Source organism: Nannobrachium achirus (genome assembly GCF_963921795.1).
Source record: "Nannobrachium achirus genome assembly, chromosome: 15".
NCBI lineage: Eukaryota > Metazoa > Chordata > Actinopteri > Myctophiformes > Myctophidae > Nannobrachium > Nannobrachium achirus.
The window spans coordinates 22,145,478-22,173,284 of NC_137822.1; the positions used below are offsets into that span (position 1 = coordinate 22,145,478).

General features: G+C 43.2%; 1 protein-coding gene across 1 annotated transcript in view; it reads right to left on the reverse strand.

Moving 5' to 3' along the window:
• LOC308299697 (putative E3 ubiquitin-protein ligase HERC1) overlaps positions 1-27,807 on the reverse strand; it is a gene marked incomplete at its 5' end in the record, with an annotated part of 98,762 nt that overhangs the window by 59,353 nt on the left and 11,602 nt on the right. Inside the window, 29 exons of the mRNA XM_080743487.1 lie at positions 505-1,328; positions 2,641-2,929; positions 3,650-3,866; positions 5,272-5,355; positions 5,475-5,714; positions 6,082-6,249; positions 6,863-6,958; positions 7,268-7,365; positions 7,458-7,619; positions 7,759-7,925; positions 9,089-9,329; positions 10,203-10,323; positions 11,161-11,358; positions 11,677-11,936; positions 12,520-12,565; positions 12,659-12,728; positions 13,272-13,590; positions 14,230-14,416; positions 14,814-14,940; positions 16,126-16,237; positions 17,120-17,293; positions 20,771-20,983; positions 22,767-22,970; positions 23,507-23,639; positions 24,253-24,405; positions 25,148-25,339; positions 26,265-26,390; positions 26,693-26,858; positions 27,414-27,548. Coding sequence (XP_080599613.1) covers positions 505-1,328; positions 2,641-2,929; positions 3,650-3,866; positions 5,272-5,355; positions 5,475-5,714; positions 6,082-6,249; positions 6,863-6,958; positions 7,268-7,365; positions 7,458-7,619; positions 7,759-7,925; positions 9,089-9,329; positions 10,203-10,323; positions 11,161-11,358; positions 11,677-11,936; positions 12,520-12,565; positions 12,659-12,728; positions 13,272-13,590; positions 14,230-14,416; positions 14,814-14,940; positions 16,126-16,237; positions 17,120-17,293; positions 20,771-20,983; positions 22,767-22,970; positions 23,507-23,639; positions 24,253-24,405; positions 25,148-25,339; positions 26,265-26,390; positions 26,693-26,858; positions 27,414-27,548 — 5,522 coding nt within the window. The remainder of the gene's footprint in view (positions 1-504; positions 1,329-2,640; positions 2,930-3,649; positions 3,867-5,271; positions 5,356-5,474; positions 5,715-6,081; positions 6,250-6,862; positions 6,959-7,267; positions 7,366-7,457; positions 7,620-7,758; positions 7,926-9,088; positions 9,330-10,202; positions 10,324-11,160; positions 11,359-11,676; positions 11,937-12,519; positions 12,566-12,658; positions 12,729-13,271; positions 13,591-14,229; positions 14,417-14,813; positions 14,941-16,125; positions 16,238-17,119; positions 17,294-20,770; positions 20,984-22,766; positions 22,971-23,506; positions 23,640-24,252; positions 24,406-25,147; positions 25,340-26,264; positions 26,391-26,692; positions 26,859-27,413; positions 27,549-27,807) is intronic.

A 27,807-nucleotide genomic window follows, 5' to 3' on the forward strand; every position in this document is an offset into this window, starting at 1 on the left:
AAATATATTCCATGATTAGCAAAACATGTCATAATTTTTCAAAAATAGCAGATGTACAAGCTCGCAGCACGGCACTCGGTGCCACGCTGTGAGCTTGTATAATGGTTAAAGTGGTTCCAGGTCTTAATGGGTTAAAACTTAAAGTTCTCAACACTGTTGTGTAGGGCTTTTGCTACTTTACAGTAAAAATGAAAAATGCATAGTAGAAAGTAGGACATGAATAGCGACATTTAACAAAAACATTTTCATAATTCCATGTTACATGAACAACAGTAACTCCCATTTACACTGTTGTCGCTACAACACTTAGACAAACAGCTAAAATAGCCGATCTACAAGCTCACAAGTCGCACCGCAAGCTTTAGATCTGATGTTCTTAGAACGCTTTCATTTCTTGAATTTGCTTTCCCTTTTAATCATTATCTTTGTGTAGGGATGCCAGAGTGAAAAGTGGTTAACAAAACAACAACCAGAATCAACAAGAAAATCTAAAAATCTATCTACCTTTGCGTTCCTTGGGTCTTTTGTGTTCATGGAGCTTATTGAGAGCTCCTTTGTAGATCATGACCTGGGCCCGTTCCAGGTCTGCCAGAGCCACGCTCTGTTTGATGGGACAAGGCCTGACTGCCCACTTCACCATGCTCCGCACCACGTACTGCAGCACCGACCGCAGTTCGGCACCGTCGTCCCCAATCGCAGCCTGGTTGAGGTTGGGGCTGGGAAAGGGGCTTGTGGGGCAGGCGGGAGAGTCGCTTTTGGGCACTTGGAGCACGTCCGTAAACTTCCCACTGCCAAGAATGACAGCCAGAGATTTCAAAGCGCCGAGGAGTAGGTAGGACACTCTGATTGCTCTCAACTCGAGGGCAAAGGCATCTGCTTTGGTGGTTTGAGGAGTTTGCTGGGTCTGGGTTACTTGAGAAACTAGAGTGGAAGTGATCTCCTGTTGGTCACAGACCTTTGTGGCCACTTTGGGTGAAGAGCTCAACAGTAAAGTTTCTTTTTCAACCTTCTCCTTGAGTTCTCTTCTCTCATCGTCGCCCATCAGCCTTCCATCTTCCTCTAACATGACACGGGCAATGTCTTCGTCCAGGTCCCGCTCTAACTCACTGCGGAGAGCACTCTCCTCGTCCGAGCAGCTCTTCTCCGAGGACTGACCTTGGCTCTGAGTCCCTTGGCCCTCGGGCTCCTCCAGGAGCCCCGTCAGACAGACCAGGTCCAACAACACGGACGGTTTGATGCCTCGGAGTCGTGCGATGTCAAAGTGCAGCGAGTCGCATGGCTCCAGTGAGGTGATGAGCGTGTCACTGGGTGACCAAGAATTCAGGAAGCTTGGTTAGTGAAGGAGGTCAAAGAAGAACACAACCCACAGACACAGCAGAGAGCATGGCAGTGGCAGGAAGGAAAGAGAGGGCATCGATGGATTGGAGAATGAAATGAGAAAAAATAAAAGAATGGGAGAGAAAGGAAGAAAAGAAGCTAGGTGAAGTTCAGAAGGGTTAAAGGAAATAAAATGAAATGTTTGAAAAGAAAATCTACAGAAAAGACACATGTATGAATTTTCAGGGAAAGAGAAACACAAAAGGATGCATGTGCAGTCAATAAGGCTTTCAAAGTCAAATGAATTACAGCAAACCGACACGGATTTAAGGACCATACTAATGTCAATGTGTGGCTTTTTTTCCTTTTCTTTAATGCTAAAGCAATACAATATTCTTTAACCAAAATGTAGCATTTTTGTACAGAAAATTAAAAAGTTTATCCGTCGATTTCCCAATTTTATATTTAACACCTTGACGTCCGAAATAGAATGGTGGTTGGTAGATTAGCCGTGACATTTCTATTATTGTATTGTGATCTGAGACATAATATTATGTTTATAAACATGACCCCGCAGCCCCTCCATCTTGAACAGCGCCGCTGTTTTTTCTTTTTTTTTTCCCCCCAGGCCAGTAACTCACCATGATTTTCTCGATTTCCGTTGGGATAGAATGGGGGTTTTGGCCGATCGTCGATGTCCCTGTGCGTTTCGCGTGCGCGATCCTTTCACGTAAATGTCCCCGCAAATAGTCCATGTGTGACTGAAGAACAGAACTGAAAAGTTTCGCTAGCATAGCCCCAAGCATGGCTGCTGTAGGAGCTCGAGTGTGCAGACAGCAAACGGATGGCTGGGAGTAGCCTTGGAGAAGGAGAGGCGCTGACGTCACCTCTGCTTCATGCAAGGTCTGCATGAGCTATCAGTGCACGAGTGGTGACTAGGGAAGGTTAGACGATCGCCGATTTTCGGATCAAAAGCTTTTATTCCGGTTTTAAAGACAAAGTCCGGGAATGTACGACGTGGCTGAGAGTCCCTGGGGGGATGTGCGATATAGTACGGTTTTAACATTAAGGGGCTCCCCTTGGCTTAGAAGGTGTTAAATATATATATATATATATATATTTAGTGAACAACTCCTTTAACAAGTTTTGTACGCATTACTTGAAATTTGGGGCAAAATGTTCAGACCAAAGTAAATATATAAAATATTGAAAGCCCCTTTAACTGCTCTTTTCCTTTCTACATACATTCAGACATTCGGGCTTCCTTTTAGAAACTCAATAGAACACCAATTTGGGTGCCGTTGGTTAATGAATGTTTAGTACCTGAAGGAGAGGTCAGCCTCTTCCCACTGGAGTTTGGCCAAAGAGCTTCCCTCCTTCATCACTCCCAGCAGAGTTGCCTTGCGCCCAGTGGGTTTATGGAGGCACAGGCCCCCGGCCCGGAGTCCACTGTCTACGCCTCCGATCACGGCCAGCACGGGCCATACCTCAGAGCATAGGTCTGCCAGCTGGGCCTCTGACAAGCCCAAAGAACCAGCCATGAAGCTCTCTGCGGCGCTACGAGTCTGGTCTTTATGTCTGTCCTTCTCTTCATGGAATCGGGGGCTGGTGCCTTTAACAGAAAGAACGTGACACTGAGTGAGCAAAGAATAAACTAGAACTGCACTCTGTTGAGGTGCCAACTTGCAACTTGTGCACAAGTAGGCCATACATGACCTACTTGTGCGCCAGCATAGCATGCCATGAGGTGTGCTCTGCTGGCCTCATTGGCTGTTAATGATGACATGACCAAGAAGCTGTAATGTATGGCCTTCTGTTTCCCCACCCCATCACACATGCCCCCTCCTTTACCCTTAGATTTACAGTCTGTATTATTTTACTTGTATGGAAGTTGACACAACAATGTGTATACCATATTGAATCAAAGCCTTAAAGCAGTCTAATAAATCCCTAACTTCCTTTAAAATCGGTCTGAAAGGTCATTTACAGGCGGCTGCTACTCGACACTTGTAATAGACTAAGCCCATACTAACCATCCCTTTTCCACTGTAAATATCGATTATTTATTTTCTTCTTTATTACTATTATTACCCTTATTATTTATGTATTTATTATTTTGCTATTGATGTACTGTGTTCTATCTGCCTGTCAACGTTATATGAGATACATAAAGGTTTCCTGTGTAAAAAAGCTGAAGAGCTTACTGGGATCTCCTTAGTTGACCTTGTACCAGTGAACTGTACCGTCATGAAACTGTACCATGCAAACTACTAATAAAGTCTTCAATCAATCAATCAATCAATCAATCAATGAGTAAAAAATATTGAATCACCTGGCTTGAGGCTCCCGTCTTTAATGTGGGGGCCGATGAGGTCCAGGCGGCTCTGGATGTGCTGGTTGATGTGTGGGCTCCACTGGTCACACTGGTGCAGCTTGTGGAGCAGCTGCACCGAGGCCTCCAGCAGCGCGGTGGTCCGAGGGCTACACAGGGGCTCTCCAGGCAGCAGGTCACAGGGCATGATCCGCATCTGAAGGTCAGATATCTCCACCTGAGTGTGCAAAGACAAAAGGAACACTAGAAGCAGTGCTCTTCCGAGCACAGGTCTCCACCAGGTCAGGCATGTAATGTGTTTTACATAAGTCGGCCTCCTGATGGCGCTATAAAAGGCTGATGTAAAAAATGCAGGGAAAAGGTTTTACCTTGGCCTCTAAGGAGTGCGCATACAAAGTTTGACACTAATCGGTGGAGTTATAGGTGAAAACATGAATCGGCCTGTTATAGCGCCACCATGAGGCTGATTTGATTTTTCTTAAGTGGCATTTATTCCTCTGCCTATTGGGAATGTGCATGCACAATTTCACCAAAATCGCACACTGCGTTCAGGATTGCAGGCATTTTATTGAAAACTGAGCAATCCTGCAAACTTTGAAAGCCAGTTTTAGCCAATCAGGATGGAATATGGAAAATCTGACACATCCATGTCGATCACATGACTGTAGAGATACTGTCTACTGATTTACGTGATTTTTGGACAAAATCTGTAGGAGTACTGGCAAAAGTTAGTTTAGCAAAAGTCGGCCTCCTGGTGGCGCTAGAACAGGCCCATGTGAAATATTTGGGGCAGAGGTTCTGAATTGGTGTCGAGGGAGTGTGTGTGCACAGTTTGGCAGCGACCGGGCCAACGGCGCCGGAGATTAGCTGGTAACGGACAACCGGACGGACGGACGGACGGACGGACGGACGCACGGACGGACGCACAGACGGACGGACGGACGGAGGGGAAAACATACTCTCCCTCAGCCTTTGGCTGGTGGAGACAAATATAGGGCATCCGTTAGGTGCAGGGCAGGGGCTTCAGCAGGGAGCAGAACTGGGAAGGATAGCTTATTCCTCCGCATGAGTTACACCCTCCCAGTGATTTTTTTTTCTTTTCCCATATGAAGGTCCATTAGTTATTTGGCATTTGAGCCAAGGATCATTTGATGAGACACATGAGGCCTCTCAGACCCAAAACTTCAAATAAATATTATCATTTGTTAAGATTTTGTCTATAGACAAAATGGAATTGTATACAATTCCATGCTGTGTAGACTTCTTGTAAATTAAGTAATGCAGATGTTTAACAATAATTTCTATAAGGGTCCATTTGGTTACCAACTCGCCATTAGTTAGCTGGGGACCACCTGTAACCCCCTAAAGGACACCTGGTGGTCCCTGGACCACTAGTTGAGAACCACTGACATACAGTAGGGGAATTGAGAATTGGCATGATGAATACATTGGGGGGAAAAGGAAGAATGTTGTACACATCCTTCAACTTCTGCCTTGTTCCTCAGTCTGTTTTAGACAATAGAAAATAAATGATCTGCAGTCACTTTTCACAACATCAGATTAACCCTGATGAACAATGTCAAGTGTACGATCAGGGGGATAAATCGTTCAGTTAAAAGTACCTTCTCTCCTGGGTTACTGCTGTAGAACAACACACAGGGGAACAGCTCTGTGGCAGACACATTTTCAAATGCCAACTTTGGCTCCTATAGAAAAACACAATTAGACAAAGAACACCAGCATGTTGGACTGTAACTGTACCGTTCAGTTATATTCTTTATTCAAAAGAATATGACTAGAACTAAATCAAAACGTGCTGTGGTACCTTGTTGTTCTTGGAGAAGGAGATGGTGTGGGCCTCCATGTCCAGGATGCAGGTGATGGTGTCACCCTGAGTGAAGGGGGGCAGAGTGCGAGGCTTCTCCCCTCCGTGGTACAAGCTGCCACTGTAGGCGCGGTACAGCCACATGTCAGTGGTGGTGTAGAGGTTGTAGTCTCCGATGGGCCAGCGAGAGACCCCGACGCATGTGCCCTCGTTGCCCTTGTTCTCCTTGGTGATGTTAAACTGAGGACATAAGGACGAGTTGGCAATCAGATTAAAAATAAATAAAAGAATCACACCCACTATGAGCGGTGCAGGCTGCTCAACCGCACCACTGGGTGGCTGCAGCTGGTGTTGCCGTACTCATACGGACAAATGGACAGACAGACATACATACACACACGGTCAAATGTTGGAGCAGCAGGCACTGCTCAAAAGACTTCGAAATGCAAAATAAAACATGGATCAGCTTTGTATTTGTGCTCTAACACAAAAGGTTCCTGGATAGTATTGTCCCCTTAGCACTAAACCACCATTGAGGGACATACATTTAACAAAAGAATGTTGAAGAAATGAACTTAATTCCACCAATATTGTTCATGCTCCTTACCTTCCATATAAAACAACCAGAGGAGATGGAGGTCGTGGCCAGACTGTAACCTTTCCCTCCTGAGCCGTGGGAAACAACGTTCCCATTTTCCAATGAACAGCAGATCAGCTTATAAGGGTCAAAGGAAAAGTTCCCGATAGGAATACATTCATCATCGCTGCCGGAATCCTAGAAATCAAGACGTTAGGACATCATACAATTATACAATAATATTGACATCAAACGGTGGTCCGTGGCTCAAATGCTGAATAAATAATGGACCTTGACATGAAAAGGGTTGAAAACCACTGTTCTAAATCACAGTGAGAGACTTTGTCCATTATTGTCTGAATGTTATAGACAGGGTTCCCACACATTTTTACCAATTCATTTCCAAAACTTTTCCAAAACTTTTCCAGAATATTTAACCCGATTTCCAGGACTATATAACAATAATTCAGCTCAATAACGAGTCGCTTACTCCTAAGCGCAATGCTCAAAGACAGGTAGTGTATGCCAGTGGTTCTCAACCTTTTCAGGCCGTGACCCCCGAAATAATCATATTTGAACTGGGGACCCCCCACCCTGACCAGCACTAAGAGTAGAGGAAGTTTGTATAACACAGTTTTGAGCACGTTGTGAGCATGTAGATCTGCTATTTTCACAATTTCTGACTCTGTACCTTCCAGGACCCTTGATCAATTCCAAAACTTTTCCAGTACTGGAAAAATATTTTTCTAATTTCAAAATATTTCCAGGAATTTCATGACCGTGGGAACCCTGTATAGATTGAAAATGTTACCCTAGTTGTGGTGTCGGACGTCTCCTCCTGGTTCTTTTCAGCTAACGGCTCCTCCCACATGGTGACAGAGAGGAGTCTAAACAGCTGCTCAACGATCTACAGGGAGACACAAAAGCAAACATGTTCATTTAAATGCAATCCATAGCTAATTCATAAAATGTTATAGTAACTTTTTTATGGTAAAAAAATCACATCTCTTCTGGACAAATGTTTCAGTGCTAAATGATCCATTTGCAACTCTGAGAGTATACAAATAGTGTAACAAAAGGGACCCTAACGGGTCCACTTAGTTATTTTACATTTGTATCTCAAGAGTTAAATTAACATGGAGGATTTTACTGTGTACCATAACAACTGACTGACCACACTAGATGAACAACCTAATATTTAAACGGTCCATTTTACCTGCTGAATTTGAACGGGCTCAGAACACGCAGGTAAAAGTCCTTCTAGAATGTGAAAGGACAGAAGTTTGGTTCGAAGGTTCCGGAAATGTGGAGAACCTGTGAACAGCAGGGGCCAGTGATTATTATTGCATCGAACATCTCAAACAGCACATTGTGGAAGTTATAATGAGGCTTCTGTATTGTTTTACCCAAAGGACACTTGTGGGAAATGATGTCCATAAGTGGATCGATCCACTTGATAAAAGCAGGGACCTTTTTGCTCCCTTTTAGTGACAGGATACGTCTCAGGAACACCAGGAAGTCAGCCAGCTGAGACTCTACCACTCTGCTTGTCTGCATTATCTCCATTCCTATGTGGAAGAACATTTTAAACGAGATGAGACTCACCAAATATAACAGTGGTTCTCAAACAGTTTCGCGCCAAGGACCCCTAGATTGATACTGTATGTATTTTTTATGAACAAAGAAGCTAACTTAAATGTGCCTTACCCTCTGGCTTTGATCTGTTGCTACAGGAGTCTATCTCTGTCTCCTCTTCTGTTTTCCTCACTGCTGCCTCCTGCTGGCGGAAAGTGTCCAGGAGAGTCTGCAGTTGCTTACACATCACCTCCATTAGAGCCTGGGATACATCCAGAGGCAGGGAGCCTTCACAGGAGCTGTAATCATTGATTACATACAAGTATTTAAATTAAATTACATCAATTTATGTAAGTGTAAGGGGTTGAGAACCAGTGTTGTAGATCAACAGCTACAAACATCCAGTCTCATGTCATGATGACCATATAATATCGATATATATTGTCCAGCTCTACCAAACACCTCCAAAAGGTTAGCGACACCCACAGCTACAACACTAGAGGGAGCGCACACAACGATCTGATAATACAAACCCATAGTACAAATATGGGAAAATTCTCCTTTTACAACACTGCCACTCAAGTGTGGAATTCCTTAAAACACGTAACTCACTGGCCTCCTTCAAAACGGCCCTGAAAATTCACCTTTCAGGAGGCTAGAGGCGAAGGTAGTCATCACTTTTCCCATAAGACAGGCGAGAAGTGAGACCCCCCTTTTTACCTTACACCCAACCCCACTTTTCCCCTGAACATATGAGTTTTTTTTTTTTTGTAAATGCAACTAATGTTATTTTCTTATTGTTGCTACGTCTGTAAATTGAGTGCCAAGAACTTCCGACGTAAACAAGACCGTAAAAGGCCTAATTCGGTATGTTCCTGTTGGGCAGGATGTTCTAACTGTACCTGTGCCGTGCTGCAGCACAGGTACTGTACATGTGACTGCTGTACATGTGATAACACTAAACAAGGCGCTAACTCGTTCTCCTGCTATACCATCAACATGTGGAACGCCCTTCCACAAGCCTTAAAGGAGAGCAAATCCCTAGCCTCCTTCAAAATTGGTATGAAAAGTCACCTTCAGACAGCTGCTACCCGTGACTTGTAAATAGACTAAGCCCCCATGCTCCCCCCCCCCCCCCCTTTTCTTTTTTTTCTGCCTTTGTATTTGATGTTATGTTTTTGAAACTGATATTATCCTAGATAAAGTACTATGTTCTATCCGTCTGTCTTTCAATGTTATATGAGATACTTAAAGTGTGGTTCCTGTGGAAATAAGCCTCGGCTTTCTAGGATCTCCTTTTAGTTGACCTTGTACCAGTGATTTGTACTGTCATGAAACTGTACTTTTTTCTATTGCAAACTTCTAATAAATTCTTCAATCAATCAATCAATGTTGTTCATTGTGACTAATAACATATTCGATATTCGCTCTAACTCGAGTCCAGATGTTTAGGATCATTCACCTTGCAGCTATGGCCAATATCTGGAGCAGGCGGGAACAAGCTAATTTGACGGCTCCGCTCAGCAGCATGGGTCCAGACAGGGAGGCTGCCAGCAGGCTCTGGTTCATCAGGACACACGTGTTGTCAGTCAACATGGACAGGGTCTCCAGGATGCCACACTTGACCACCAGCACCACGTCCATGGGCTGGTAGTGGAAGTTCAGAGCAAACACTGAGGCCAGGAGGAGATGCTGACTGGAGCCTGGTAGAGAGAAACACATTAACCCATATTTAGAACGGGTACACATTTTGTGTATCATTATTTTATGCTTTAACTATTGAAAAATAGCAGATATACAAGCTCACAGCGCGGCACCGAGTGCCGCGCTGTGAGCTTGTAGATCTGCTATTTTTGAAAAAACGTGAAAATTAGAATTTTGACCCGATTCTATAAGTGTCTTTTGAATCCTTCTAAGATGTATGTTTCTATGTCAGCAATCTGGTTAGCCATCGTCAAAGAAAAGTTCCTTTTCACTTAAATGGAGCTCAGTTAGTCTGTTCTTGAGAGACTACTGTGTCAGTGGTTCTCAAACCTTTTCATGTGAAGGACCCACAAAATGATATGTATTTGGCCACGGACCTGCATCTCAAAATATTTAGTTCCAGGGACCACCCAGAAGCAAAATTTGAGTTACAAATGTTCGCTTTGAAAATACATATATTCAAAGATTTGCAAACATTTTCACGACTTTTTCAAAAATAGCAGATCTACAAGCTCACAGCGTGGCACTCGGTGCCGCGCTGTGAGCTTGTATATCTGCTATTTTTCACTGGTTAAAGCATTCAATAATTCTAGGCCTAAATGGGTTAACCCATATTCAGTTCGGGAACGCAATCGTGGAAATCTGGATTTTAATCACTTTAACAAAGCTTTAAAAAATTCAAAGATTTCCCCAAATGTTCATGATTTTCAAAAAATAGCAGATCTACAAGCTTACAGCGCGGTGCTATGAGCTCGAATGTCTGTCTGTCCATCCGTCCGGGAGTATTGAAATAATTAAATCATTATCCAGTGTGTGTGTGTGTGTGTGTTAATAGATCTTACAAACACAGTAGCTACAGTAGTCCAGCTAACCTGTGGGTGCTCTTTCTAGCAGGGCCTTCTGTCTGAGGACATGCACCACCTGCTGGAAGAGCGTGTGAGCTGCAGACTGGAGATCCCTTTGAGTCATCATGGCTGCTGCCTGGGTGCCAGACTGGAAAAACACCAAAAGAGAAACAGAGTTACCGAACACGAGAAACCTTGCATCTCCATTTGTCATCTTTGTGTGTGGATTGGTTATTGTGAAAAAGAAATTCCAGTGAAAGATTGTATTGTTGCTGCCGGGCAGAAACCTTCTTGTCTTAACACTTATGTTGCAATGATTTTTTCCGGCCAATGTCCCGCGTTGCCATGGTTACCATAGACTTCCATGTAATTGTGCAAGTGTGTAAAAAGTGCACGCCCATGCCTAGATGATGCACCACGTGTTTAGATGCTGTTCACAGCTTTCAAACAAAAAAATCCGCTTGGAAATCCGTTCAGGCATTCATGATTTATGGGCCATTATGTTTTCTTAAGATGTAAACAAACATGGCTGCCATGTTTGAAAGAATGGGTTGGTATGGGGGTTAAACATGCAATTTCGCGATCGCAATCATGCCTAATACATTTCTGGAGGTCCAAAAACATTTTTTGAAAAAAAAAAAATTGAATTTATTTATTTATTTATTTTTTTCAAAAACGGCCCAAACTCGGGAAACTCGGGGTTGGCACAGCACTAGTACCAATACAAACTCGGGAAACTCGGGGTTGGCACCATATGTGTTAATGAATGCCCTACTAGCCTACTTCATACTATGGCGTCAAAAGAAAGCATCAAAAGCATCAGATCCACAAGCTCGAAACGCGGCGCGAAGCGACAGGCTTTGATGTTGTAGATCTGCTACTTTTGAATTTGAATCCTGAAAAGTTTCCATCCGACAGAGACGATATCAAAAATAACCTTTGTTTAACTGAGAAATGAGCACAGTATGAGTTTAAGTGGTGATACCGTGTAGTGACGCATCTCGTCCTTGGTTCCAGGTGGACATCCGATGATGGGCGCTCCCAGACTGAAACAGCCAGACAGGAACTGCAGCTGCACTGACTCCAACAGGCCAGGGAAACGTGGATGGAGCGAGGAGCCGCTGCTCTTCTCCTCCATCTCCAACAGGAAGGAGGAGATCTGACGCAAAGCCTCCAGACGCACCTGAGAAACACAGAGGAAGCGATATTAAATTACAGTTCAACAACCTGGTAACATGTTGACCAATCTGGGAAGCCATCGGCAAAAATAATGATAATAATAATCAGTTGCTGGCTGCTGAATCTGTCTTGAAAGATTACATGTTGACAGGTAAGTAAGAGATGGGGGGCCGTGGCCAAATACATACGTTTGAGCACCACTGACATAGAAACATACATTTTTACAGAAACAAAAAACTGTTAGGATTTGGAAGACATTTATTTTGTGAGAATTGGCCTTATGTCTTAGGGGTTAATTAAAAATCTGGAAAAATCCCATTACCTCTGCCCTCTGTTGCTGCTGGACTATGGCTACGGTGATGGCCTTGGGGTCGGCCTCGGGACACACGTGTTTCTCGGGCAGAGACGAATGGGACGAGGACAGCCGGCGGTCCAGGCTGCCACATAAGAAGTGGAAGACCTGGCAGAGGATGGGCGCGCTGTCCGCCCCGCAGGGGGACATGGTGGCGGCGGTGGGACTGATGCACTGGCGCAGGCGCTCCCAGGCATCCTTCATGATGTGCAGGGAACACAACGGCAACCCTGGAAGCCACACAGAGCAGAGAGGGTTATGGTAAAACATAGTCTTTCGTAGCCAGACAACTATTCCACAATCTCCGAATGCTATATACTGTAGTTTGTCCGAGTCCGAGTAACAGAAGTAGTCACTGCTGCACGGAACTGTAGTCTCATTGGAAACATAACAGAAGCACACTAGCACAGACAGAGTCATTTGATCGGCATATTCTTGTTATGCGAGTAGTTTAAGAAAACATTTGAAAATATCATGGAAGTAACACCAACAACACCAGAGAAAGACGAAATAACGCTCCAAAAAATATTGAAAGAAGTCATAACGCTTCCAGTAGGACTTGATATCGCTACTGCACCAAGGGAGCGGGTGCGTCACATCCGCTTTATCTCGCACTCATGATAAGACTTCCGTTGCTCCAGACTGTATGACTGGAGCATTAGCAAATTGTGGGAGTTAACTGGCCACGCGAGACTAAGTAAAACATAACATGTCTGCAGTTCTCTCATACCTTTTAGTGAAACACGCCCACAAAAATGTCCGCCTTCCTCAGTATAGGAATATATTTGAATGACAATTTTGTATCCTACTTACCCATCTTATTCTTAAAAGATCCTGGAGAGCTTTTTGTCTGATCAACCTAAATGAGACAAAGGGCACATTAGTGAACTTGACAATGGTGTGGCAGTGTAGTAGGAGCCACAATACTGTAGCTTATTTATACGTAACTTACATGTTTTCTACCATCAATATTAAGCTTGAGTTCAGACTTGGGCCTGAGCGGAGAATCTACAGATAATTTCCTGAAGGACAAGGATACTCACAGTTAGTGGAAGAGAAACAGTGGACATATAGAGCTATAGCCTGTTTATGAAGCCACACATGCTCTATTGTTTAACTTTATATGTCCTCCATAAAGAGCTGGCTGAATATAAACTGGACTTACAGTATCAGTTAGTGATGCACGCACGCGCGCACGCAAAACACACACAAAAACACACTATATAATATATAATATATAAAATAAGATCCTGACTACAACATTTCCATGTTTATTATGGGAAACTGAGTCTTTTCATCACTCCCGACCGCAGTAGAACGCTAGCTATTGTTTGCAACGATAAAACTAGAAGACGTCTGTGAGCGTCTTAATGCTCTCCGGCATTTCTTAAGACGTCCCCAAACGTCTTAGGCTCTGTGTTAATATCCTAGCGTGACCTCTGATATCACGCACACACACAGTACCACAATGTATAAGCTTTCAAGCTTTATCGTGTTTTACCCTTTTCACTGCTATGTACAGATTTTTCGTCAAACAAAGATATCAGATCACACACAGTTCTTACCCCTCTCCGATGCTCACAGGCTGTGGGTTGTCCCATGATTTGCTGGGTTCCACCCAGGCGGCTGCCACTCCCAGTAGGAGGAACAGACAGCGGGACACCACCTGGTGACAGGTGGCGGGGAAGGACGTGCCGTCGCCCTCCTCCTCCGCCTCCCCGTGCGTTTCCCCGTGCTGCCTGCAGGGGGCGGCCTCCCGCTCGGGGCTCCCCGCCGGGCTCTCCATGCTGCTGGGGAGTGTGGAGGTGCCGAAGGACTCGTACACCGTCACGTTCTGCTGGAGCTGCATGGCCTCCCGCGTCGCCATGAAGGACTCCAGCACCTCTGTAGAGAAACAGGTTTCTTTTGTGAAACCCATCCTTGACACTCGCACTGTATCAATAGTTGGTAAAACTGGTAAAACATAAACTGCCTTCAGACTGCCATCCCTATAGACCAATTATTTGTTTACAAACATTGAGACTGAATGCACAGGTGACTGTATCATGTAATCAATTCCCAACAGATCCCCAAACCTGTTGACTTGGGGAGCGCTGGTTTCAGTTCATTCAACCTCCTCTTGTGTGCTAGTGAGGTGCGCCCATGGGTGCCCCTATCGAAACATATATACTTCATTGCGCAACGGTATTGCACGTCGAAAGTAGCTGATATACAGTACAAGCTCACATCGCATCACCAATGCAACCGCTCTGAGCTTGGAAGTCTGCACTGTCGCAGGACGGAGCATAAATTAGACTTCATTCAATGTATGAATGAATGAACCATTGTAAAGCGCTTTGAGCACTTGGAAAAGCGCTATAAAAATGCAATTCATTATTCATGGACTGGAGCTGGGCGAGCAGTAGCAGCTCTTAAATTAACGACGAGGATTATACAGTGTAGAATGGGGGTCCTTGGGCTAGTGCATATCAAACTGGGGGTCCGTGATTTCAGAATCACTGATACACGACAATGTGTGCTTACCCGACAGGTACATACGACTGTTGTCCAGTGCGTCCTCCTCTGGCGTCTCTTCCTGGTTGTGTTTCGCTATGGACGTAGAGAAGACCTGCTCCTCCACCTCTCTGCCCTGCTCCCCTGGAGCAGCCTGCTCCCCTGTGGAGCTCACCTCCACTCTGTCCTCACCAGGGCTCTGGGAACCAGGCACACTCTGCAGTAGAGGAGAGGACAAAAATGTTTTTTTAACATTCTAACTATGCTTAAATGTATGCACAGTCGTACAATGGTATGGTATGCTGAAAATAGCTGACCGACAATCTCACAACACGCCGCATCCATGACGCGTTGTGAGCTTGTACGTCACAATTTTGTGATATGTCCCTATCGCTGTTGAGGGTGGAGGTTATCTATCATCACACCCTTAGCTGGTTTTTATTTAGCTGAATAATATATAAACACCTTTTGGAAATGTAAATATGTTTCTATTAATTAACCTGCTTCTTATCATATCCTTACTTAATTTTTAACAAAAGAAAATCTTAAGTGGCAACTAACCTCACTTTGCAGTAAGATTCTGTATCATTCCACTAGACTATGTGTTACTGTACCTGTTTGGTGGCAGCCAAAGTCTCAGCAGCTGCTATGCTTCCAAGATTGTCTCTGTAGGCCAATAGAGTGCTTCTGATTTTAAAAACCATTTCATAGACTTTTATTAGCATCTCGCAGGGCTCATACCTGTCACAAAGCAGAATGGGAAAGAAACTTAGTTATGGACAGCTATACCCTTGATTTTATACCCTCAACAATGTTGTGTTGTTGGTCTTTCAACTCTTTTTCAGTATGTTATAATTGTATTAACCATATGAACCCTAGCTTTCTTGATCTGGGCAAGTCAAAATAGGCAAGTATTCAGTGAAAGTAGCTGATGTACTGTAGATGATCAGAAAACATCTAAATGCATTATGAACTCTGGGGGACCACAGTCAGCGAAGTACGTATATGTTACAGTCATTTTGGGTAACTCAGTGAGACTGTGGTAAGAGCGCTCGTTTTGTAGTTCACCACACACCAATCACCACCAGATGGCGACAACAGCCAGTCAGCCATTCACTAGTGCAGGCGCTGACGTCACTCGTTTGCGACTCTCTTTCGTTTATTTACTAGCCCAGCTCGGCTGTGTTTAGCCATTAGCTTAATATGCCTTACTCTAACCCTAACCCTAACCCTAACCTCAGTAAAACTATGCCTAACCCTAACCCTAACCCTAACCCTAACCTCCGTGGGGTGCGCGCTATCATTCCTGCCGACGCGACGTTGTTGTGGGTCAAAGCGACCGCTTGTTCCGCCCCGCGACGCACGACAAGCGCTCCGTTTCTCTATCTAACCGTTTCTCTATCTAACCGTGACATATATACTCTACGGTTCCAAGTGGTTAATTATCTTACAAAGAAATATGAAATTAACAGAAAACACAGTATATCATTTCACATCAGTGCACTTATGTCATGTTACATAAATATAGGCCATGTATTTAGCTGTAGACTACTTCATACATCATTAGATCAGGCAGAGACATGCATACGTTAGGGATGTCAACAATTAATCTAAAATCAATTAATTAGCCAGTAGCTATGCCCCTCCCCTAAAAGCTTTTGTCCAATGCTAGCTTAGCAACCGGCAGCTTGCCAAGGCTGTTGCCAAGGCAAACCTTGGCCATCAGGAAGTTATTCTAAGCTAGCATTGGACAAAAGCTTTTTGGGAGGGGCATAGCTACTGGCTAATTGCCTGTGTCTGTGTCCAGCTGAACCTCGTTGACACTCGTTAATGTTATATACATCAAGGCAAATATGTTTCGGCACTCATTTTTGATCTTGGACAAGAATTTTCCTTTTGATCCTACATAATTGCAGAAGCACTGACCTGTCCTGTGAACAGGCCACGTCCAGCAGTCCAGTGTGTTTGAGCAGAGCTGCCAGGCTGCAGCGGCACACCGTTTCCAGCAGGTCACCCCAAGAGCCTCCACTCTCCCAGTCTGCTGTTAGAAGCAAAACACGCAGCTTATTTACAGGAAAGGTAGATGAAAACAAAACTATACTATAAGATGTACTATCACGAATAGACTTCCTCTTAAACATAATGCAAAATGACAGCAAACTTAGTTTTAGTAATATTTAATCATCTGAAAAGTTTTAGTTTTAGTCTCGTTTTAGTCGACTAAATCTATAGTTGATTTTGTTGACAAAAATTTATTTTGTAATGGCTGGTTTTACACTTGGTTGCATGCTGAAAATAGCTGATCTACTTGTAGATCTGATATTTTCAGAGCTCAACTAAACATAAAATGACTTGTCTTTTAGTTCTACTGGATCTCTTCTCTATTCGTTTTTATTTCGTGAAAAAAGGTAGCGACAAAACATTTTCGTCATAGTTTTGGTCAACAAAATCAACACTGCAACATGATCAGTGGTACTCACATTTTATACTTAAGTAAAAGTATCAATACTGCAACGTAGAAATACTCTGTTACAAGTAAAAGTCTGGAATTCAAAATGTACTTAATAAATTACAAAATTATAATTGTATTGGAGTACAATATTTGGATCCGAGATGTAATGGAGTACAAGTAAAAGTATTGGAAATTGGAAATACTCAAGTAAAGTACAAATAACTCTTTGTAAAAAAAAATGTACTCAAAGTGTAAATGTACTTAGTAAACTTTACTATTATGGGCTCTAGTTTCATCCATTCCTTACCCCTTATCCCTAAACTCTTTTGCAATTATTTTCTATTTAGATTCTTAGTTTTTTTAAGGCTATTTGAAGTATTTTCAAACGTTTTTCAAAATAGTAAAAAAAGGCAAAGAAGTTTAGGGACAAGGGGTAAAGCATGGAGACAAATATAGAGCCCAATGTACCCCTGCTGAAAGCGTAGTCCATCATCTTGTGCCACAGGGTTTGAGCTGGTTCCCTGGAGGAGCCCAGGGCCAGGTCCAGCAGGGTGGAGGTGTCCTCCTTCAGGTTCAGCTCCGTCAGCCTGACCTCGCTGCTGCCCAGCAGCACCGCATCACTCAGCCACTTCATGTCATAGTCTGCAGCAGGGACATGCAGAGAATGTTAACAACCCATTTAGGCCTAGAATTATTGAATGCTTTAGCTATTGGAAAATAGCAGATATACAAGCTCACAGTGCGGCACCGAGTGCCGCGCTGCGAGCTTGTAGATCTGCTATTTTTGAAAACCATGATATATATAGGCCCTATATATATATATATATATATATATATATATATAATTTTCTTTTGGAATATATGAATATATCTTTTTGAAAGTGAACATTTGTAACTGAAATATTTGAGTGGGGGGGGTCCCTGATACAATATTTTGAGATGGGGGGGTCCCTGGAACAGCATATTTTGAGATGGGGGTCCGTGGCCAAATACATGTAGTTTTGGGGGTCCTTGGCATGAAACATTTTGAGAACTACTGACAGAAACATAGTTAAAAAAAAATAAAAAAAACTTAGAAGGATTTAGAAGACACTTATAGAATCGGGTCAAAATATTCAATGATTTGCACACATTTTCAAAAATAGCAGATCTACAAGCTCGCAGCGCGGCACTCGGTGCCACGCTGTGAGCTTGTATATCTGCTATTGTTTTAATATTTAAAGCATAAAATATTGCGTAATAATGTGTTCTAGTCTACTTGCCAGCCCATAGAGGCCCATTGTGAACCCGGACATATTGAGTACAATAAGGTTTTATGTTAGAAATGTTGAGTAAGGGTCCCCAGCATGTAGAAACTGCCGGATGCTAACTTGCATATGTTGAGCAATTTTCATAATTTGATTTATTTAGCATAATCCCCCATAATAATGGATAATATGTCAAAAACTGATTGGCCGATTTGAACAATATTGGAGTGGTTTTGGGGGTTATTGAGGATGCTGAATCCATTTTCTAAATTCAAAATGGCAGTTTTAAACCGGAAATGGCCATATACCAACTTAAAGTGGGGTGATTTCGGGTGATTTTGATACTTTTTTATGTTGTATATGGCCATTTCCGGTTTAAAACGGCCATTTTGAATTTAGAAAATGTCAGAAATGGATTCAGCATTCTCAATTACCCCCAAAACCACTCCAATATTGTTCAAATCAGCCAATCAGTTTTTGACATATCCATTATTATGGGGGATTATGCTAAATAAATCGAATTATGCAAATTATGCAAATTGCTCAACATATGCAAGTTAGCATCCGGCAGTTTCTAAATGCTGGGAACCCATACTCAACATTTCTAACATAAAACCTTATTGTACTCAATATGCCAGGGTTCAGATTCTGGCAAGTGGACTATTCAGGCCTAAATGGGTTATTAAAGGAGTAGTTCACCCCCAAAATGACTTTTTTTCTATTGATTAGTCACGCCATGGAGAGTAGAGTTCAATAATATTTTTTGGTTTTTGTCATATTCCTAAGACAAAAAATTGATTCGAGTAAATTTACCCCCATTGATTCCGGATGGTGACCCATTTCGAAACGGGTCACCATCCGGAACGAATGGGGGTAAATTTATTGTTATCACATTTTTGTCTTAGGAATGTGACAAAAACCAAAAAATATTATTGAACTCTACTCTCCATGGTGTGACTAATCAATAGAAAAAAAGTCATTTTGGGGGTGAACTACTCCTTTAAGAGAGGCAGGGGCTGAAAGGCAATTACCTTGAATGTTGCCTTCAGGTGTGGCATGGAAAGAGGGCATTTGCATTTCTTTCACCATAGTAAAAACTGCATTCATGGTCCTGAGAGGGCACTCTTTACAGACAGGTAAAAAAGGGCAGGGGCTCAAGCCCCCTTTGATGACTATGTGTGCACGTGCCTGGTTTACAGTACACATTACAGTATGTAGAACATAGTCAGTGATTTATCAAGAAATGTACCTCTTAAAGTATCTTAAAATTAGGGCATTCCACATATATCAGGCATTATTTGACTTTATCAACGGTACTCTTTTTTATTGCGACCGTTAGGTCGCAGTTACTTGCACTCCTATACTATCCAAACCTCCACCGGCTGTAACTCCGTCAGTCAGTCAGTCAGTCTGTCACACGTCACACGTCACTCTTTTGCCCTGCTCATATCTCCGCAACCGTTGCCCCGATCCATGCCACATTTTGCACACACACTCCTTACCTGCCAAACTACAACCTCCAAGGACCCCCGGAGCTTCAGGGACCCCCAGGTCCCTGAGGGACCCCCAGGTGTAAAAAATGACCAAATGTGCAAAAATGACCAAATGACCACCCCAACGGGGCTGCTCACGGGGAATTCCCGGGGACCACAGACTCCTGGTGCTCCAGAACGGATGCAAAAGTGGTGACGCCCCCAGTGGAGGACCCCCTCCACTGCAGCTCACATAAAATGCCGTAACTCGGGCTAGGAGTGTCCGGGAGAGCCGGGGCCGGTACCTATTCGTCCGCCAAGGCGGCGCGGAGACCCCACCCCTAATTTCTCACATGATCCTCTTATAGCGCCACCATGAGGCCGACTCTTGCAAAACACATTTTTGGACACTGCTCCTACAATTTTTGCCCTAAAATCACGCAAATCGGTACACAGTATGTCTACACTCATTTCATCAACTTGGATCTGTCCCATATTGCGCCACCTTCAGGCCGATTTTTAAAACACATTTTTGGCCACTGCTCCTACAATTTTGTCCCTAAAATCACGCAAATCGCTACACAGTATGTCTACACTCATCTCATCAACATGAATCTGTCCCATATAGCGCCACCTTCAGGCCGATTTTTAAAAACACATTTTTGGACACTGCTCCTACAGATTTTGCCCTAAAATCACGAAAATCGCTACACAGTATGTCTACACTCATGTCATCAACATGGATCTGTCCCATATAGCGCCACCATCAGGCCGATTTTTTCAAACACATTTTTGGACACTGCTCCTACACATTTTGCCCTAAAATCACGCAAATCGGTACACAGTATGTCTACACTCATCTCATCAACATGGATCTGTCCCATTTAGCGCCACCTGCAGGCCGATTTTTTAAAACACATTTTTGGACACTGCTCCTACAGATTTTGCCCTAAAATCACGCACATCGCACAGTATCTCTACAGTCATGTAATCAAAACGCATCTGTCCCATCTAACGCCACCATCAGGAAGATTTTGGAAAAACGAATTTTTGCCCTCCCGATTAGGGAGTCTTACTGGTTAGTAGTATTATGTTACTTCTAGCTGTATCTCTTTCTGTATACGTCCTGTAAATCGTGCATTTATTTGAGATGGGGGGTCTGCGGCTAAATACATGTCATTTGGTGGGTCCTTGACATGAAAGAGTTTGAGATACACTGATTTAGAAGAAGGATTTAGAAGACATTTATAGAATCGGGTAAAAAAGTTTACAATTTTAACGATCAAAAATAAAAAAAATTGTAATAGTTGAAGCATAAAATAGTAATGCGTTCCAGCCAGTCTAAATGGCTTAACCAAACTGTGTGAAAGCACCGGCAGACCTCTGTTAAGTCGTCCTACCCAGTTGATCTCCATCCATCTCCAGACCGTTCCTGAGGAGCAGATTGGACAGCCAGAAGTGGGAGGCGTTCTCCTGGGGCGAGGGGGGCGGGCCCTGCAGCATGTCCCCGAGGCAGCGTCCGGCCGCCAGGGCCACTGAACGCTCAAGGTCCAGGAGCCACACCCACTCGTTGTCCTCCCGCCGCTGCTGACCACATGTGTGTTCACTTTGGTCTGGAAGGACATTTGGGATAGAGTGCAACATTCTTTAAGCAGACATTAACTCTATAACCGCTTTGGACGTTCCCGTTCGCCCCATTTTTCCCGGCGGCGCGATGCCAATTGTACGTTCTTTGGCTCGTTCTTTTGTACTTTGTTTTGATGTCTGTAAACTGATGAGGGGTCGTGCGGGTGTGTACCGTAGAGACAGCTCCCATAAAAGTGCTCTCAAAAACCCACTGGATGTTAGCATCAATGGAGTAACAAAACACTTCCTTGTTATTTTATCTGGATCTATTGCTCTGTAGCGATTGAGCTGTCTTGACGGATGGTAGCCTACCGCGGCCATTTCACATTAATTCTTGCATGAGGCTGCCCTCTACTGCTAGTATAGCCAAAGTACACCTATTTTAGGAGAAAAGAAAATAATAATGATGAAAAAGAAAATGAATACATCTTTGTCTATAACATCGCAAAGGTAAGGTGCTTTTGCTGGCACAAAACCCAATAAATAAATAACAACATCTGGCAGTAAAACTGTTAAACTGTTAAAATCTAATTTATATTAGAGGGTATGCGGCTATGCGAATGCATAAAGTGAATGGCTAATCGAGTGGCAATGTGAGTTTAACGTTGTTTAACGCAACCAGATAGGATATTTTTCTTTTTGGATGTATGGGCTGTCAAGGCCAGAAAGTAATTTTTTGCCACTCAGTAGGCGTTCCTACATAACTTCCGGGTATACCCTCTGTAGACCCTGAACTTCGGAACAGCAAGTAGATGACAGTTTAGTTTAGTCTCACATTGTCAGACAATGGCGTTGCGTTTGTTGCGCCCTTCATATTGGGACGGCAATATGACTGCTTTCCAAGGCAAGTGGGTGCAGGTTTGCCACCACTGTTCTAGTTCCCTACGTCGAATTCACACATCACCAGATATATTGGCAGGTAGGGCTGTCACGATATGACATTTTACATGACGATTAATTGTCACTCAAATAATTGGCGATTAACGATTTAATTGTGTTTTTGTCGTTGATAATTACATTTCTGTTTGGCTTTTAGGCTTTGAAGTTGTACATTGTAGATATGACACATAACCTAAACAAAGAAATTACTGACATATTTGACAACTTACTACAGGTACTTAAAAAATAACTTTGATAGTGGAAATAGCCGATCTACAAGCTCACAACGCGTCGCGATCGTTGTGAGCTTGTAGATCTGCTATTTCTACTATTTTTGACCTTTTTAAAAAAAATATATGAACATTTTTCAACATGGAAACAATTATGACGATTATGAAAAATAATCACGATTATGTCAGAAAAATCACGATTAGACGATTAAGTAATAATTGTGACAGCCGTATTGCAGGGTTGACACTAAGGTCTCAGAGGCACTTGCCCGTCGGGCAAGTACAGGTCATGTTCTACTTGCCCGAAGGTAATGCCCACTTGCCCGAAAGCTATGATTGAATATGTCTATGGTTTCACACTTGTTATTTTATATTTTTAAATGTAGCAACAGTAAAAACAGCACATTATAGGTAAATAGTGCTCTTATTTTACATTCCACAGACCAGAAAACACAGCGCACTGGCCACGTTCAGGTGTTTAGACAGATATCTCGTGTTGTGTATATAGACATTTGTGTCCCCTCTCAAATGAGCACTTGCCCTGTCGGGCAACCTGAAAGCCAACTTCACTTGCCCTGACGTTTTATTTACCTGCCGGGGGCAGGTGGGCAAGCCTTAGTGTCAATGCCTGCCTATTGGCAGGTGTACATTTTTCACCCACCTGACGAGGCGCTGTCCGGGGCTTGGAGCAGCTCCTCCTCCTCCAGCGGCCGGCGGTCTGGCAGCAGACTGTTGAAGTGGTTGAGGTGCTCCAGCAGGGCCAGCAGGTGAGGCAGCAGAGGCTGCACGGAGGCCAGCGGCAGCAGCAGCAAGGCGTACACCACCTGACACAGCAGGCTGCCGGCTACTGAACCATACAGCACGGCTGGGAGACCAGAGAGAACGGATTAGAGCAGCAGGTTCCCAAACAGTGGGAACTGTATTTGTATTTTAATGGGTCACGACGACTCAAGTAAAAAAAACAATTTATTTTCCTACATTTAAAAATATATATATTTCTGTCAACAACACCAATAATATATTTAATTAAAATAATTTTAGCTTGTCTACTTGGATGTACAATCGCACGTATTTGTGTGTGTGTGTGTGTGTGTGTGTGTGTGTGTGTGTGTGTGTGTGTGTGTGTGTGTGTGTGTGTGTATTTGTGTGTGTGTGTGTGTGTGTGTGTGTGTGTGTGTGTGTGTGTGTGTGTGTGTGTGTGTGTGTGTGTGTGTGTGTGCATGATAGGATATGGCTATCCTATCATGTTGTTGCTGGTCAACCTTGATTGGAAAGCACTTTGAGATCAACGGCTGTTGTTTTTAAATGTGATATATAAATAAAAATGACTCGACTTAAGGGCTATATTCAAATGAATGAAGACAGTAAAATAAGACAGTAGAGAATGCATGTGGTTCTTACTGTGCAGCTTGTGGGTGATGTGGCCGTCTGAGGAGCTCTCCTCCAGCAGTGTGCTTGCCCTCCTGAAGGTCTCAGCAGCATATGGCAGCAGCAGGCACAGGTGCTTGTGGAGCAGCGCCACACTGCTGTCATTCTGCACAACAGGGACGTCAGTGGAATCATTCACTATAATAAACTATACAGTAAAAATTAAATAAAAAACACGTCTGATTGCTGTAAAACATTGCTTGCCCACAATAAACTACGTACCCTGGCAGAGACCTGTTCTCCGAGGGGCACATTTTCCAGTTTACTATGTGTAAATCGTTGTTGTCGGGTGGAAACCCTGTATGTCCAAAACCGTTATTTTTGTATTTATCATTTTAAAAAAGATTTTAGAATAGTGCAAATAGCTGATCTACAAGCACACAACACCTCACGATGCGAGGTGTTGTGTGCTATTTTCACTAGTTTATGTGACAGTCTTGCATGATGAAGCAGGGCTTTACTTTATGAAAAAACGTACAAATCTGAAACTTGGAGATACAAGGTTTCTGCCAGACAGCGACGATATAAAACTATACAGTACAGTACGCCTATGTACATCTATGTAAATATGCAGCTCGGCAAATAAAAGGTGAATTGAAATCAGTGCATGACGGAGGACAATTTTACGCTAAATTAAATCTCCACAATACGATTATTGTGAGTGTTTTTCATCACAATAAGAGATAATAACGATTATCGTCCCATCCCTAATTCCATACCTCTATGCTGGTGTAGACATAGCAGTGGGCCAGCAGGTGTTTGTGGAGGGCAGACAGCAGATTGTGGAAATGAGAAGGAGGATCAGTCTGTCTCTGACTCTCGCTGGGCTGCTGCTTGTCGCTGTTCTTCTCAAGTTCACCAAACGCTTGCTCCTGCATGGGCACACGTTTCACACAAATAAGATGACCTTGTGAGACACACATGAAGAGGTTCTGCTCTAGATCCCAGGGAGTGTGCGTATAATTTCATGTCGATCGGGCTAACAGTGCCGGAGATTAGCTGTAGGATGGACAGGGGCGAAAATGTTGTCTCGGCCACGCCTTTGGCCTGGCAGAGACAGGCCCACTTCATGAGTGGGAAATCCACACAAATTAAATTACTTTGAGTGGGTTATTAGTGGAAGTGTTTTCCAATCATCTGTTATGAATTCATTGCAACACTGGCAATGTTCTACTACTGTTTACAATATTTCTATACCCCATTAGATGAACAATTTGACCTTATCCAAAAATCTGGCTTGCGTGACTTTGAGAAAACTTGTTGCTGAATGTGTTTTCTGAATTTGGGTTAGAAACCATGAAACTTGGATGGATATAACAGAGGTTTAGAAGTAGCCCCATTTAGCAGTAGTCACATTAGTTTCATATGACGGACAAGACATTTCTGATCTTGTATCATAATAGAAAATAATCCATGAATTATCAAGAGGAGCAAAATACACAAATAAAGCCAAACATCAAGGTAGAGTTGCTTGGAATGTCCACGTACTCTAAACCTTAGTGACATTAACAGGTGCATTGTTACTCAACATTTTGCTATTTAAGTCAATGTAAAGCTTCTCAATATTTGGAGTAAAATATAGCTGAATGATGAACAACACTTTAAAATGTATACCGTGTAGAAGCCGATGCTTAGGAGAAGGGTCCTGAGTAGCACCTCCACCAAGTGGAGATGATCGGGGGCCTCAGGGAGGCTGGATGAGGAGGGTGGACAGTCTGTCAGCTCCCCAGAGATGCTGTATCCTAGTAGACAAGCTACATGGCTCTGGTCCTGGAGGCTGCTTAGCACCATGTCTAACTGCAGACGCTAGATAAGAAAGAATAAACGAGTGTGAAGTGAGCGGCACCTTTAGTGAGTTAATTTCATTAGGCGTCCCACAAAGCTTGGCCAATGCCAAGCTCTGCGGTATGGACATATGGACGGACGTACACTCAAAGCCAGATGTAGGAGCGGTTAGCAGCGCTCAAAAAAGGACAAAAGGGTTTTATTTAGCATGTCTTTTAGGGATGCAACAGTTAATTGAACTAACCGATTTAATTGGTTATAAAAATAAATTGTAATAATAGATTGTAATAAAAATTATAATTTGGGACAAATATTCAAATGTCCTTTTTTTCCGAATGTCTACATTTAGCTCACAACACGTACCCTAACCCTAGTTTAAGTATTTGTATGCAACACTGGTGTAAAACCAAGTATAAAATAGAGCTTAAGTGCTTACTCATACTTATCAATTCAGCAGATCTGTTCATGTTGCTTTGTCGATATACAAAATAAAGTGATAAAAAATCGATAGTATAATCGCTAAGAAATAATCAATAGCTGCAGCCGTAGTGCCTTTTTCCTTTTCAGGAATGCAAACTAGGGATGGGACAATATGAACATTTCATGTCACGATTATTGTGAGAAAAAAAATGCGATTTAAGATATTTGCCAAAAGATAGCCGATCTACAAGCTCACAATGTGTCGCAAGGACATTTGGTTGAGAGTGAAAAAAAGACTGTATCAAGTACGTTATTTCCAGGTCCGTCTTACCAATTAGAAGGTTTAAATGGTACCACATATGTAGCTCTGCAAATAAATATGAATTGATCCCAGTGCACGGCGGAGGATAATTTCACGATAAATTCAAATCTCCCCGATACCATTATTGTGAGTGGTTTTTTTATCACGATAAAAGATAATAGCGATTATCATCCCATGCCTAACTACTGTAGCTCAAGTGCTTACCTGTCCTCTGGAGAGGTTCTCCCAGCTCTCTGGGCCCTGAGGTAGGAGGGAGTGGAGCAGTTCTGTTCTCTCTCTGAGTGGAGGGAGTAGCAGCGATGCCCCAGTGGACAGAGTGCTCATCACTGCCTGTAAACACACACACGCAAGCACCAAGAGTTGAGGCATTACATTTTGTATAACACGGTTCTATTGTGAAAATAGCAGATCTACATGCTCACAACGCCTCGCAACGCGGCCTCTAATATTTGACTATTTGGCCACTGTTTAATTTTAGAGGTATTAAAAAGTCCTTAAATTGTCACTTTAGAAATGTGCAGATACCCTCTATATACTTTTATGTTGGTTTGTTTACTGTTGAGAGAGAGTAACAAATAAGTTAATCATAATTATTAATAAGTTAATAATTTGGACCCACAGGTTTACTGTACCTGTTGTATAGAGTCTGGTACGTTGGAGTCTATAAGCCTGAAGAGCAGGTTTCTGAGGGGTCGACCCTGAGCCCCCAGGACCGTGGCACCGGTGCAGCCAGCGTGGGCCAAGGACAGGTGGATGGACAGCAGCTTCATGCACAGCAGCACAAACTGCTGCTGTTCCCTGAGGAGCACACAGCAGAGGCGTGATTTCAGAAAGAAATAGGGCAGGGGTCTTCAACGTTTTCAGGCCAAGGACCCCTTAGTTGAGAGAGAGATGACCCCCACAACCTTTTCATAGATTCCATATAGTTTCATCATTTGACGGCACAATCATCAGTGTATTTTGGATTCATGTTAATGTGTGTTTTCAAATATCTAACCACTTGAACGGTCAATAATTAATAAACTTGACCTTTCACTCTGTACTTAGTCTGCTCTTTTTCCCCTCTACACCCAACTACTTTGCCGAACATAGCCGATCGACAAGCTCACAACGCCTCCCAGCGCGAGGCGTTGTGAGCTTGTAGATCTGCTATTTTTGGCTAAAGTTATCAAAATATGGATGCTAGGGTTCAAGTGGTTAATATAAAAAAGGGGAGTTTCTATCACACAAAGATTTGGAGGACCCTCTGTAGTAACCCTAGGGGTCCTGGACCCCCTGTTGAAGACCCTTGAAATAGGGGGTGGCAAAAAAGTACAATTGCAACCCATGGATTAGTAACCATGGTAAGCACACCTTTTCGATGGGAACGGGGTGGGGGGGGTGTCATCTCCTATGCCGTCACAGTAACGTTCCAGGAAGTTGCGCAGGTAGGTGAAAGTGCTCTCTTCTAAGTCCACACAGAAGGGCCGATGCCACGCCACCAGCTGTCTGCAAGGAAAAAGGGTTCACAGTTCACAGTCCAGGTGCATGATGTGCATAGAGGTGGCAGCGTTTGACCTGGGGACACTGTTTTGAGCATGTCATTGTAGGTGAAAACTGACAAAAATAAATCCTAGGCCATTGATTCTCAAACTTTTTAAATTCAAGGACCCGCAGTTTGATATGCAAAAGACCACAGACACCCATTTGATACCCCTTTTTTATCTCTGGGACCCGAATCTACAGGTATTCCGTTTCAAGTCTTCAG